The sequence below is a fragment of the Felis catus genome, chromosome C1 (genome assembly GCF_018350175.1).
Source record: "Felis catus isolate Fca126 chromosome C1, F.catus_Fca126_mat1.0, whole genome shotgun sequence".
Classification (NCBI taxonomy): domain Eukaryota; kingdom Metazoa; phylum Chordata; class Mammalia; order Carnivora; family Felidae; genus Felis; species Felis catus.
In genome coordinates, this window is record NC_058375.1 from 128,852,411 (window position 1) to 128,868,399 (window position 15,989).

Genomic DNA, 15,989 nt, shown 5'->3' on the forward strand with positions numbered 1-15,989 from the left:
TTAGATGGCACAAATTTGGAATGCAGATGTAAGTATATGTACTTATCTCTTAAAATGATGATCTGTTTGAGTAGAAAATCACTGAAACCATTGCAGTGATATTATTGAACAATCTGAGCTATGATACTGGAAAAAGAAAGTAAACTTTATCAGTACATTTTGACCAGACTTTCCTCCCTTAAATCTTTTTCTTTCAGGTTATATTCAAGAAGAATGTGTCATCCCATGCCCGTTTGATTGCAAGTTAAGTGACTGGTCTAGTTGGGGGTCTTGCAGTTCATCTTGTGGGATTGGAGTGCGAATTCGGTCCAAATGGCTAAAAGAAAAACCTTACAACGGAGGTCGCCCATGTCCCAAACTGGATCTCAAGAATCAGGTAAAGTGCCTGAAGCAGCAACAACAACACGGAGCTAAAAATTATCCACTTGATAATTTCTTGTTGAAATCAGAGTCATTATCATGTTGCAAATAGTTCAGGAGAGGGGTAAGGAGGACATGAAGTAATATAACAGTTAGTAATAGAAGACTTGCCTGCTCCTAGGTAGAGACCAACCTGGTATTACTAGAAATAATAACACTTAAAAAAATTAAATCCTCTTGATTTTTAAATGTTTTTGAAGCATAATTTGATTAATGTTATTATAAAAGTGATGTGTGTATATATGTATTTAAATATAAATAATCTGGGAGAATGTCAGTTACTTTATGGAAGTAAGTATAGTTAGTGGTCTCATACATGTACTCCAAAAATGGGATTCTATTTTCCTTCACCTAACTCTTGATCTAATTTTCCTTTCTTCTCAATGTTACCAAAGTTTCCAGATTTTCATGTCTTTTCTGAGCTATTTCTCTGGTTCCCAAAAAGTCAAAGCTATTTTCATAAATGGAACCCCAAAGGATACCCTTCCATATGGACATCTAATAAAATTGTCATCCTAAGCAAAGTTGATTAGAGTATGTTAGTTGGCTTTACCCATATAACAGTCTAAGATTTAGTTAAGAATTATAATAAAGACCTCAGATTTCTCCCATGATGCATAATGGTTATTAGATTAGGACTGATACATACGTGTTTAATCAATTGAGTAAGAGGAGCACAAGATGGTGATAGTTGAAAATTCTTTATTCTTAAACTGGTGAAGGTTGTCTTATATGTGTAGTTATATCCTTTGTGATCATGCATGTATTTTAACAGAATAGCTACACAAGGTTCTATTACTAATTCTATTAATTTTTTGCGCTATGAACCCCCTTTTGATTAGGTTTTTCATACAGATTGTTTAATAGAAGGGAAATCTATGTTTATTCTTAATTAATTTGAATAGCATGCATATAAGTAGGTGTCATTTGTCAAGTTGAGGCCAGTATCTTTAGCTATTTTTCCCTAAGTTTTGCTAAAAGACCCATAACTCACTGAAAAGTGAAAAATTACCATTCCATCCAAAAATAGTTCTGTTGTAAGATGACAGTATTCTAGTCTTGTTTTTTAAGGTTATATCATAAAATAGCGACCATAGTTTCTTCTCTCAAAGCTATTGTAAACCTATTGGGGAAGACAAAGCAGAAGATCATAAAATCAACATAGAGGTTGCGAAAACAAAACAGACCCAAAAACTCCACATGAACAGTAGTTTGGTGAAGGGAAGATTTAGATATATGAGTAATAAAAACAGGAGGGAAATAATCATAGCAGAGATGGCATAAGGAGATCAGCCTTACTTTAGTACAAAGAAAGGTATAATACAGGTTTATGATTACAAGGAGATTTTTCAAGTGAATTTTATGTATGAGGACTATGTGACACTCCCTAGGGGATTTTCCAGGCATTTAGAATGGAAAATAACTACAAAGCTGTAAAAAATGCATGGCAATTCTTATTATTTCTCAAAACTATCTATGGAAGCTAAGCTTTCATAACACTAGTGTTAAACACTAATTTCAATATGCTAATTTTATAAACTAAGAAATTATCAGGGGATTAAAGGAACTTCATTGGAATGCAGACTTTAAGACTGTATTTCCACTATGCAAAGGCAAATGTGTAGAAGTGTGTCTATCAAATTTGAGAGTATGAATAAGATGTAAACCTGTTGTGACTTAAGGGAAACTTGTTCAAAATGCTTAATTGACATATAAGACTGGTAACTTTAAGAAGTGTAGTACAAGCTAAAAAAAAAAAAAGCCCAGAGGTGCCTAGGTGGCTCAGCCAATTAGGCATCCAATTCTTGGTTCCTGCTCAGGTTCTGATCTCATGGCTGGTGAGATCAAGCCCCACCTGAGGCTCTGCACTAACAACACAGAGCCTGCTTGAGATTCTCTGTCTCCCTCTTTCTCTGAGGCTACTCTCTCTCTCTCTTTCTCTCTCTCTCTCTCTCTCTCTCTCTCTCTCAAAATAAAAAAAATATACATATTTTTTTAAAAATAATAAGTCCAACTTTAAGAATAATATAGATAAATTCCATAAGCAAAAATTAAGTGAAGATGGGCCTGTCTGCAAGAGGTGTTTCTAACTCTTAAGCTCAAGAAGGGAATTTTAGCGTTCCAAAGACATTCATTTGTTACACTCAGAAATGAATCCTGGGATTGAATGACAAGAAATCAAATATAGTGTGGCATATATGCTGCTATAAAGAAGTTTCAGATAGTTAGTATGTATGTGGCTTAATTCAACTTGAATTGAAAAACTTCACCCTAATCCATACTCTATATTTTAACCTAAGTTAATTGGTCCAGGCGACATGTAATATGTCTTCCCTCTCACTTGCAAGTCTGTTAACAGCAAGGGGAAATACTGCTGTAAAAAATCCTAAACGGAGAAAAAATTCTCCTCAGAGCAATTCCTTTTCTAAAGCAAGCATACTTTTACCTGTAAGTAGATTTGTGGAAAGCGATCTTGCTGACTTTATTACATATTTACTCTTAAATATGATAGCACCCCTGTGTGTGTATGTGTATGTGTGTATGTGCATTATATAATATATAGAAATATTTTTGAAGTTAGCCATATTTTCTTAACTCATCTGAATATAAATTGACAGGAATTTTCATTGTTGAGGAAATATTCTCCAACTTCTATTATTTATGGCAAGTCTTCTTTAGAAAAGATCACTATTTGAGGAAGTATGATCTAGTTAGAGGTATAGTAAGGCTTTTTGGTAAAGTTCATTTTTACTACTGGCCTTAGGTTATTTGTCTACTTTCCAGTTGGTTTTCATGTTTGGATTTATTTTCCTGTTTTTAGAACCAGGTTATACTTCCTCCTCTATTCACATAAGAGCTTAAAAATAATAACCAAATTTTAGCGGTAAGAGAGGCACATATCTTTAGTACTTATGCAAGAGGAAAATTCTGTATATGTCAGATTGAGCCCAACATATACTTCATATATGTGTGTGTATATATATGTGTGTGTGTGTGTATATATATATATATATATAAACATAAATATATATATGAATATATATAAACATATACAACTTGGTGTATATATAATACATATGCCTATGTAAATATCAGCATACCTACATATGCTTATTCATTCCTCTCCTTTATTTAGAATGGGAGGTCTTTTGAGGGCAAAGTCTTTCTACTGTGTAACTCATTCTAGCCACTAGTGCACTACCTTGTGTATTGTCAAATTGTATTTACTGGATTCTTTATTTTAAAAGAAGGCTTCTCAGGGAGCCTAGGTGGCTCAGTTAAGCGTCCCACTTTGACTCAGGTCACAATCTCGTGGTTGAGTAGGTAGCTAGTTCCATTATAAAAAACGTTAGAACCTGATCTCTTTGCTACAATGTGTCATTCAAATACTCAAAAAAATTAGCCCTTCTAGAAAAAAGAAGAACCTCCAAACTATTATTGCCTGAATTTTTTCAAGATTCCTCTGAAAACTCCTGGATGTGGAATCCCTATTGAAACATAACTCTGTGATTAAAAAAAATAATAATAAAAATAAAGGGTTGCTGTTATGTACACAAGTTCATAAACTGTTCTGAATCTATTAGTGGAATCAATTTTTATAATCTCTCATAAAAAGCCTCCCTTGTAAACAAACCTATCAACATGAGAGCTTTCTCTCTAGAAGTGCCAAAGTGACAGCATTACTTGAATAGCTTTCTACTAAGTATATTTGTGACCCTGCAGCTCCAGCATAGAGTTTACCCAAAACTCTAATCAAGGCAGAAACTTTGTAAATGGTTTATTGGATTATCAGGTCAGCTGGCAGATACTTTGACTCTCCTGTGCATAAAAAAATACATAATATATTTTAATTTTTTATAGTCTGTGATGTCTTGAGTGAATTACTTATACTGTATACTTTTGTTATTTTTTCTTTTGAAAGTCTCCTTAATAGAAGATTAAGTATGGGGAAGTTAGAGCTCTACTGGACTTACATTTCCCCTTGAGTTCTTCACATGACTGAAGGGAAGAGTGTTCTAGGAAATTATATCTTGTTTATAGGGTGCAAATCTGTGTGTTCACAGTATGTATGGGCAAAAAAAAAATCATACATTATGATTCATTACCTATACTTCTTAAAATACATGCTATCTACTTAAATACAATTTTAAAAGAGTTTTCATTATGTTTGCAACTGAATGAGAGGATATAAAATAAATGTGTTTTCTAGAAACAATTGCCATTTTAAAGGTGTGTTGTCTCACCAAAGAGGAGGGATCTAAATTTGAAAATAGAGTTACAGTGCATTTTATTTTCCACAGCAGTGTAATAAGATTTTTAAGAATGTTTTCTTTCCAAAGAAACATAGAAATATTTTCACATGAATATTTCTTCCTTAGAAGACCTTTTAAGATGAAAAAAAAAAAAGGTTTCTATAGATAAATAGCTTATGCTCCTTTTAAATACTGCTTCATTAATTAACAGTAGCATGTTATGATGTGGAAATAGGATAACTGTCATTCTATCTGAATGTCTGTTTATCAGAAAAATATGGCTACACTTGAGCTTTAATTTGGCTTAACCAGTTTTGGCTTCTTGCTTCTTTTTGACCAGGCCAACTCCCACTCATCCTAGGCTAGTCCAAATCATTCCTGGCAGTGTTTTGCTCACTTTGGACTTAATATGTTGGCAGGAGACCCAGACTGTAATGGAGTAAGAAGTCTTGTTCTTGAGTATTAATATGGAAGGCAGCCCAAGCTTATCCATAATTAAGTACATTCAGGTATACCATTCTTGTGTGGTGTTGGTGTTTGCACCTTTGATGAAATCTTGTTTTAAGTAGGAAATATCATATGCCATAAATCAAGAGAAACAGTGATTCATTCCTCAGGGTTATTTGGGAGGATTTAATAGGGCAGATATTCCCAGAACATTTCACTTCTCCCCTACATAGTACTCATTATTCCAAAACTCAGGTATATGGCACCCCATCTCAGAGGCAGCATGGAATGGCTCGTAAGGGCTAGTGTTCTTTCATTTTTTTATCCTTTATGCCTGTCTGCCAATCCAGACTGCTCTCAAGTTGTGATATGTCACTGAGCTGAGCTCAGAGGAGATGCAATTTTTCTTCTCTGTTCTTGCCCTGTCATCATTTCCAAGAAAAATTGGTGTTCTCGTTATTTTTTAAGTTTGTTTATTTTGAGCGAGAGACAGAGACAGCAAGAGAGGGGCAGAGACAGAGAGGCAGAGAGAATCCCAAGCAGGGCTCGAACCCAGGAACAATGAGATCATGACCTGAGCCAAAACCAAGGGGTGGATGCCTAACTGAGCCACCTGGGTCCCCCCAAAATTGTTTTTTCTTAAGAGATTTCTCTCCCCCCACATTGATGTCTCCACATAAACTATTATTGATCATTCCAAAGTAATACCCCATAGGTTGTTACAATCTTTTGGACTTTTGATCATTTTTGAGAGCTGCCAGAATAACTCATGAAATAACTTTTCCTTTACCTGTTGTCCACTTTGTCTTGTGTTTTACTGTGTTAATATTAGGCATTGCTACTCTGAAAATATTCAAAATCACTTTCAGTTGTTCAAGATATTCTTAGGTACTTCTAGAATGTGCTTTATTAGGCTGGCTTGGTAAATGTCCCCAGTGCTGTTGCCTGGGAGCAAGAATTCATGTCTTCTTCAAGGGTCCTTCCAGCTGGACTAAGACTGGAACTGACATGGGACAGATTAACATGAGAAAATCAAATTTAACAGTGCATGAATGGGAGATGCACACAGATGTGGAAATTCCAAAGACAGGCAAAATGGAGTCATCCCGAACTAAAGAGAATGGGGTGGGAGTCTGGGACTTTAGGGGAAAGGAGTGCAATTCATGGGGTGATAAGAGGAGCAAATGTTTGATAATTAGATGTTTGCCCTGCCATGTGGATGGATCACTCAGATAAAATTTATCTCTGGGAATAACTACTATTTTGGGAAAGAACTCCAGTTGAGATTCTTCTGTAGTTAAGGGAGGTGCCTACGTTTCTTTTGAGCCCATAGGGTCTTGATTGGTTTCAGCTTGAAGTAATCTTCATGCCAAAATGGCCCATCTTAGGGCAGCTTGCCCTTAGCCCCTATACTGTCCCTAGGCAGGAATTTCAGGATTGGCTGCAGACAGCTATTAAATTATGAAGCAGGTAAATTTTGTCAAATTTTGTCTTTGTAACTCTTTCACTGTGTTCCCACACCTCCTTAGCTCCTTAATTCCTGAAGTCCTGAAATACTACTTTGGATAAGTCAGTTTTAATAGGAAATCACATGGTCTGTGTTTGCAATTTTAGAAAACTGTCTTCTTAACCAAGTATGTAAGAAGTTCTCAAGTATTTTTCTAAAAAAATAGTGGCAGAACATACTTTTTAAGTTTTTATGAATCATTCTGTCATTTAAGCTTTAAATACAGAATGGAAACTTCGCTCTTTTTTTTTTTTTTTTCATTTTTTTCAGGCATTGAAGGAATATGCTTTTGACTTTAACCACCAGATTTGGTTATATCAAACATACTTTTTAGAATGTTAAGTTGAACTTATGAACTTGCTGAATATCTGTTTTTTAATGGCATGCTAATTCTCCAGGTTTTTTTAAAGATATAATTGACATGTAACATTGTATAAGTTGAAGACATACAATATGCTGATTTGGTACATTTATATATTGCAGTGATTATCAAGGCATTAACTAACATATCTCTCATGTCACATAGTTATCATTTCCTTTTTGTGGTAGGAACAATTATGATCTAGTCTCTTAACGACTTCAAAGTTTGTAATAGAGTATTGATTATAATCACCATGCATTAAATCTTCAGGGCTTACCTACTAGTTAAAGTTTGTACCCTTTAGATATTTCAAGCTTTATCCCAATATCCCAGAACACAAGTTACCTAGATCCTGACTGGATCTTGGGATAAATCCCTACAGAAAAGCATTTGTTGAATCATGATTTTTCTTTTTTTTTTTTTTTCTGTGTGACTTAAGAGTCAAGATAAAAATGGTCTCCCTGAGAAGTTTATCTAAATCTTCTGAAATCCAGAGTTCATTGTTTTCATAGCCTTTATTGATCATAAGAATAGAACAATCACCATGGGAGTGGAGGGTGTTTTAAAAAGTTTCCCAGGACCCTGCTCTGGAGACTGTAGTCTACACAGTAAAGGGATTCAAGAATGTGTATTTGTTAACAAAGGTTTGTTTTTGCTAGTTCTTTTGCTCAGGCGAGTAAGTGGGTGAATACTGCCAGAACTGAGATTCTTGTCACTGAGGCTGCCATTTCTGGTGAGATCAGTTCTAGAAAAGATTTTCTCTGCGGTTGCCTTTCTCTGCAAGGCTGCCCTTCCTAATCCAAACAGTTAAGACAACCACTGTTTGTTTGGTACTAAAAGCAGACTTGGGAGAACCCTCCTATTTCATAGAAGGGAAGACTGAGGCTTACAGAGGTGTAATGACTTGCCCAAATCCACCCTGATGTATGTAGGAGATTAAAGAGACTATTAGGTATGAGGTAAAATGCTGCCCTGTCATCTCCTAGCTGTGGGAATAGGAGAAAATTATTTAACCTTACTGAGTCTCAGTTTCATAAAATGTCAAATGGGTATAATAATGCCAACTACCTCATATGTATTCATTAATAGAAAATGAAAATACAAACTTTCTATCTCTTTGGGCATACAGTATGTGCTTGAAAAATGTTAGGTAGAATTATTTTTCCTTAGTCTCTAACACATAATTTCTGTTAACAACTCGCATTTGCTTTTACCTATACCATATTGCCTTTTAGAACTAAGTTATGCAGATTGTTTCTCTTTTTACATTTAGCTACTTGAACATTTGCAGTCAAATATTTTGGTAGTAGTAACTCAGCTTAGATACATAGTAAAAGCTACTGTCACTGTTTCCTATATGGAAAGTCTATTTTATTGCTAAACATCCTGTTCAGCACTGCATTTTTTTTTTTTTTAGTGGTAAAAGGAAACATAGCTTTTTTATATATTTGTGACTAATCTCCTATGAATTTGTGATTCTTTGGATCTTTATTTTTTTTTAAACATTTTTATGAAAGAGTACAACAGAAAGATAGCCAAATCATTCTGGGCAGAGCTCTATGAATTTTCATAGTGAACCTTTTCATTCAGTTACCACTGATGTTAAGAAATCCTACATTATCAACATCTCAGGTGGCCCTTTGGTGCTCCACCTTTCTTACTACCTTCCTTTCACCAAGTAGAACTACCATTCACATTTCCAACACTGTTGTTGAGGAGGAGAAATTTTTACTTTACCTTTCAAGATTCTTCTGGCTAGTCGAAGAATTAAAACCATATGTGACAGATTAATATGACAAAAACAAAAGTTGAATAACCATATACTTCCTGTATACATGGGAGTGACCTTAGAAATACTGAGTAACTCCCTGAAATGGCCGGAAGTCATCACCTTAAATACAATCTTGAGCTAAAGACCAAGAAGATATTAGGACTGGGGAGTTAGTTATGGCAGGCTACCAGGAAAAGTGCAGTAAACACATAGTTGTTATACATATTTAAGTTGCTGTCTTCTCCATTGATCAGAGTTTCTAGAGATTGAGTCACCGCCCCCCCTTTCCTGGTACAGAGAATGAGGCACTCTTACAAGTGGAGATTTCCTTTATACATGTAAGTATCTCTTACAAAAGGGTAACTTCTACCTGGTTTTCATTTTTCATTTAAAAACTTTCATTTAAAAAACTTTCTGTAGATGGATTCTGCACTATATATTCTTTGGGCCTGCCTTTTCCTCCTCAGTATTATGTTTATGACATTTTCCATGTTGTGATTTGTACCAATATTTCATTGACATTGCTCTGTTATGTCCTTATGTATATCATACTATTGTATATACCACGTCTTACCTATTTTTGTTGTTGGATAGACATTATGGTTGTTTCCAACTTGGGGATATTAGAAATAACACTACTGTGACCATCCCTGTACATGTCTTGAGGTGCTCATGTGTGTGCATTTCTGTTTAGTACATACCTAAGAGTAGAATTTCTGTCATAGGACATGCATATAAATTCAACTTCAGTAGAGAATTGATTTTTCATTTTAATTTGTAAATTATCTCAGATTATCCTAAATGCAAATAGTATATACTTCTAAATAATGACCTGAAGTATGACCTGTCTGATACTAATCAAAAGGGGTCTGGAAGTCACATGGATACATTAAATGTTTATCTCCGCATGTGCTCTTTGACAGAATATCAGTGACTGGTGTCTACCCCCAAGTCTTCTTAAAGAGAACAAGTGTAGGATCACTCCCTTGTGGCTGAATTCTGCTCACTTGTCTACTAAAACAGCCATTATAACCATTACCTTTCCTCTGTCTCTAATCTCTCCTCTCTTCCCCTCCACTCAATTCCTCACACAGCAACCCCAGTGAACTTTCTAAATCACAAATCTGGTCGTAAATAAAACCTTTCATGGGTCTCTTGCTACCTTTGGGGTAACGTGCAAACTCTACTATAGTTTATAAGATATTTAATGATCCTGCCCCTACCACATGTCTCCCAGCTCAGAGTCCTTTTCAAGTCAGCAAATCACTTAGGCCAAGGAAACTGCTTATGAGTTAGGAGGAGGGAGCCACTCCTGTGTTTCATCTTCCCCAACAGGCCTCATACAATGCTTTCTTGTAGACAGTGAGAAGTCACATTTTCAGGCTGATCAGCTAAATCAAGGGACTGTCTAACGTGCTGCCTTTTAACAAAAATTGACTCAACTTACAAGTTACCAAACATTCTTTAATGAAGGTGGATGTTTGGATTTACTCTATTGCCTTTTCCCTGGAAGCTACTCCCCAAATTCCCTCTATGCTGGTTTACAATCCTGCTCCACTGCTATTTAAATATAGACCATCCAAGGCTGATTAGAGGTGTAGCTATCTTTCCTGAAGAGAAATCTTTCTCTTAGATGGCAAAGTAAGGGACACTGTGCTTATTACCTGTGCTGAAAGCATGAAAGTATGGAACCAATTGCAAAGTCTGTCTCAAAAGAATATTCTCTAATAGGAGAAGGGTTGTTCAAAACTATCTTCCACCCTAATAGACAACAATCTTGTTACCCTTGGAACTGAAGGTAAATTGATTTGAGTAGCAATATTAGAAAAGTTTGAATTGAAGCAATTCTCCAATGTACTGTGTGTCAAATGGGGGCCAGTAGGTTCCATGTGTCATAAACCAAAATGGTAATAACAGAATGAAATTGCTGTTGCTTTGCTCTGTTTTGGAGCAAGAGAACACAGTTGTATTTAAGCCATTGTTGATCCAAAATTTTACATTTTATTCCTTTAAAAAGACATTTGACATATGCATAGTATTTCTGTATTTTTAAATCTTTGCTCAAATTCACCTTCTAAATGTTTTACCTATTTACCCTATTTACCCTTGCTCCTCCCATTTACCCTTCCTTGGTTCTCCTTTTCCCACTATATGGTTTCCTCATTTATTCTTGTTTTTAATTTTTGGCTGCCTCTCCATGCCACCCCTAAAACAGATATACTGCCGGGTTCTAGATAAGCACCTTGAAAAGTGGTAACAGTGTTTTAGGTTAGGTTCTCCCAGAAACAGAGCCTGAGATATAGGATTCAAAAACAAGAATTATAGTTCTTAAATGCAGGAAGCAACACTAGGGAAGAAAATAAGAAGTGCTTCTTCAACAAGAGGTGTGTTATTAAGCCAGAAACCATGGTGACCACAAAAGCTGAAGCTTTTTGGGAACTCTAGGAGACTTGGAAAATCTATGCCCAAGTTTTATCAGACCTGAAGGGCCAGGAAGCTGGGATATTCATGGAGAAATGCAGTGAGAAATATCAGGGACACGGATGTGTACTACATGGTCATTATTCTATTAGGAAAACAAATAAAGGATACTCTGGCCTGAAACACTCCCTTCTGACAATCTCCCTGTACTGCTAAAGGGCAATGGCCTTACCATGAGGAAGTGACCTCTTTTGGGAGATGACTTAAATGAATATATGGACTCTGTGAAACTCCCTTTTCCTTAGGCATGAGGGGACATAACTGCTGGCTGTGCAAATACCCCTGAATACACAGAAAAATATAAGATATCGCATGGACCCATGGTTTGGAGTGGTATGATATGGTAGTTAATATATTACACTTTGCGTTATTTAAATATTGAGTATTTCCATGCCATATAATTAATGACATTGGGAGGAGAGCTATAGAAATGTAGCAGGCAAAATTATGTTAAGTGTATGATATTGACAGGGACTTCTTGGCAATAGTAATTTTTAATGAGACCTGGTAGCTTTCAAAAAGAGAAGAGGTAAAAATAAAATGGAATTCAAAGTAATTATAAATGTGTTAGAGAGCAATTTTAATTCTGTACATTTGTGCCATTATTCATTCATTCACTCACTCATTCATTCAGCAAACACTTGGAATAAATGATATGCCCAGAGGAAACCTCAATAATGCTCATTGAAACTTTACTGCTCACTTTCCACTGGGAACTTGCCTTCTTGGAAGCTCAAGTGAGTGGTTGGATAGATTGAAATTATAGATGATAATGCTCTAGATGCTTATAGCATCAGAACTGCTTTACCTTTGAAAATGCATGAAGAAATTTGGACACAATCAGCAAAATTATCTATTCCTTCTCTATATTAGGATGATTTGCAACTAACAGAAACCTCAAACTAAATTGGCGTTAAAAAAATACGAAAATCCATTACCTCCTGTAATAAGAAATCCAATGGTAATGCATGCTCTAGGATTGGTTGATTCTGTGACTCAGCAATGTTATCAAGAACATAGTTGTTCTTAATTTCTCTCTCTCATCTTCTGTGTTGATTTAATCCTCAGGATGTTAGGAACTGCCATCAGCAGTTTCAGGCATAGCCTCCTGTTACAGCAATGATCAGAAGACTAAGAGAGTGTCCTTTGGGGCATCTTAGGAACAACAAAATTTTCCCAGAGCCTCATTCACTCCCCTAAAAGACTGCCTCATGCTTCATTGGCTGAAGTTGGATTTTATGTCCATTCTTACGCCATCTCTGGAAGGAGTCATGGGATGAACTTGATTAGCTCAATCAAATATTTTCCAACCTTTAATTTTTTAAACTTCACAGTACATATAAAAAACAGTAATATTCATCTGTCAAGCTGGAATATGTGTTGGAATTTGTCTGTGGCAAGAGTGAATGGCCTGAGACCCTAGATTCAGTGTCTAATACACACGTGAAATCCACCTAAGAGACCCTGGTGGTAGGACAGTGCTTTCATGTGCATGTGAATCATGTGACATATCTTGCTAAAATGCAGGCGGTTGTCTTCCCAGGGGATAGGGACTGTGATTTTAACAAGCTCCCAGATGGTAGCAAAGCTGTTGGACTGTAGATTACATTTTCGGATGCTAATGTATATCAGTTGAGAAGGAACTCTTTCTTAGACCAGAGAATCACCTGGGGTAGAATGTATTTTGAGGAATGAACTAAAATGTCCACTGTATACTCTTAATTTTACTCTTTTTGACATTGAATTTGGTAAGAGTATAATTAGTTTTAAGTAACATTTTTAAGCCTTACATTGAGATGGAAAAATTAATGTCTGTAATTGAATATCTGAAAGTCTCTCGTGTGTTAAGAAAAATGACTTAATACTTTCCCTATGAGGATATGAATTGCCTGTCCCTTCCTTGACACTTTTTTGGGAGAGCGGGGGGTGGGAGGGGGGACAAGGGTATCATTCCATTTGCAAGTTATTTGGCATAACCAAATTTCCAGTGCCTCAGTCCATATGATAAATAAGCGAGCTTCAAATCAGATAAGCAGTACATCCATACACCATTTTTGTTGAAAATTAAATTGTTAGTCTGTATTTTCCACTTTTTTAAAAAAGATACATTTTGTACATGTAGTGACTAAAGTTATGTCCATATGAAGCTAAAAAAATGACAAGTTCAGTAAAGTCCAGGGAAAATCATTTACCAAAATGAAGCATTTGGTGACATGAACCTAGACCTATCTGGATTCTCTTGTCCCCTTTACCCCAAAGCTCTACACATTAGAATTGAAGTCCTCTATATCTAGGAAACCAAACAAGAAAGATAATTGAGTAAAATACTGAATGATTGTGAGGAAACAATCAGTCAATTTGGCTATTTAAAGCAAAATAGGGATAGCAAAGATCTAAAAGAAAAACTGAATTGAAACAGCTTTGGAATGTAAAAATGAAATATGAACATCTTGAACTCAGTATATGATCCTCTTTGCATGAATTATTGCCTGTCATTTGAAATGCACATTATTCAAAACTACCAAAAAATCTGTTCTGGCTTATTACTTAATTAAAAGTAAGTTATGAGCATTTTCAATCTTTATATAATTTATATCATTTGTAAGTCATGAATTTCCCATAATTCTGTTGGCCTTAATCATCAAAAAAAAATATCACTATGCTTAAATACAATTGCTATTCATCTTTTCCACTCTCTAGCAGATGTTACAAAAGAAACTATCACAGCTGGTGAAAATTGATATTCAGAAGTATAAAACATGGCAGTGAAAAGATTAATTTTCTGTACTCAGTGCCCTTGAGTCTTGAAAACTTTAAACTTTCTTCACAGTAAGGCCAGTGGTTTCATTGTCTGGTTGGCAGTGGGCAGATGATAACGTTCTGCTCTATTTTACTTTACGGTGAACCAAAGAGGACTGGTTGTTTCTCTAATGAGTTTGTAAGGGATGCTTCGATGCTGACACATTAGCTGCATCCCTTGAACTGCTATGATGAGGAAGTGAAAAGTAGTTTTAACAACTTGCTAAAATTATCACCATTAGAGTGAATGAAGCACTAAAATATATATACCAGATGTTTAAAATGGTTAGATTTGGGAGAAAACCTACAATTAATTTACATTTTAGTGCTAAGTACAAATTTTAATTTATTCTGATTAACTACTTTATAGCCCATCTAGAATACCATTTGAAGGAGTTATGGAAAAGCTATAAAGGAAGTCATAATCAAGAGATGACATTTTATTGGCATAGAAGCAGAAGAGTTTCATGCTTGATGCCCATATTGCTCAAAAAGGTTCAACTTTCACTTGCCCAGAACCTGTTATTGAATTACAGGCTTGGAATCAATATGGAACCAGATTAACTCACTTAATTACAATTTGTGCCAAGATTTAATCCCTCCACAGATCAGGTAAATTGCTCTAATCTACATGTACATACTTTATACTTGCCACAGTTAAGTCACCATGCAGAAGCATAAATAGATTTCTTGATGCAAATTATTATAAAAGGGACTGGCAAAGTGAAAACTGACAGTCGAGGCCGAAAGCTTTCCTATACATGAGAAAACCTTTGAAAGTATAAATGCTGTTAAGACAACATGGTCAACAATAAGTGCCTGGCTTTGCATTAGGCATTCTATAAGTAGTAGCTGTCACTATTAACATCATTCTTGAGTATGTTGCTGGTGAGGATTTTGGGGAAGGTTTTTGGAAACCCCACCATATTACAAACTTTCTCCAAGTCCAGATCATTTAATCTGGTGATCCATTAGAAAGTTATAGACTGCTGAGTTCATTATTTAGAGTGATCAGTGTTTGCCACCAGGTCTGTCTTTGATTAATTGTTGAGATTTTAAAAATAGGAATTTTTGCCTTAAAATTTAGATTCCTAATATCTCTGTGAAAATAATATCTGGCAAATATGAAGTGAATCTGAGAATGCCTGTCCTCTTTAGACAGACTCTGTCAGTATAATGGTTATCTTCCTGCCCTGTACCTAGTCGGGTATCAATAGCCAGGTTCATCCCTTTATGGTTGTGGTCTGGAGAGAGCAAATAAACAGTCACCTATATCTCATGTTTGGATAATTAAGTTATAAATCAGTGCAACACACTGTTATGTAAAATATGTTGTATCCTTCTACCTTAAAAAATAGACCTTCATAACAACCCAGAAGGCTAGCTTAAATTTGGAATTCTCAAAGGTTGGAGTGGAATGTGGGGCTGTAAGGAGAACCCATCTTCAGCCTATGGTTTGTACTTGTTCTCTTCCAGCCCATACTCCCACTATCTGTACAAGCTCTGTCCACTGCACACCAGCATCCATGTCCACACTTCAGGCCTAGGGGTACTTCTGTGCAGGCAGAGGTGCAACCCATCCTCCAGGAGGATACACCAAGGGAAGAGACCCACGCAAGTCATGAAGGCAACTCATACTCGTTTGGCTGGGGAATTTTTTTTCTTTTTTCTTTTTTCTTTTTTTTTTTTTTTTACTGTTGTATATATTTGTTTTACTTTAAATTATAGTATTGTTAACTTCTAGTTCTATATTAGTTTCAGGTGTACACTATAGTGATCCAACAGTTCCGTATGTTATCCAGTGCTCAAGACCAGTGCATTCCTAATCCCTTTCCCCTATTTCACCCATCTCCCACCCACCTCTCCTCTGGTAACCATTTGTTGTCTCTAGTTCAGGATCTGTTTCTTTGTCTTTTTTTTTCCTTTGTTCATTAACTTTGTTGCTTAAAT

General features: G+C 35.7%; 1 protein-coding gene across 8 annotated transcripts in view; it reads left to right on the forward strand.

The window, feature by feature from the left end:
* Positions 1 to 15,989, forward strand: part of THSD7B (thrombospondin type 1 domain containing 7B) — a 1,583,202-nt gene that overhangs the window by 1,390,061 nt on the left and 177,152 nt on the right. For all 8 annotated transcript variants that reach the window (XM_045033714.1, XM_045033716.1, XM_045033715.1 and 5 more), the window contains one exon: positions 198 to 376. In XM_045033714.1, the coding sequence (XP_044889649.1) occupies positions 198 to 376 (179 nt within the window). The remainder of the gene's footprint in view (positions 1 to 197; positions 377 to 15,989) is intronic.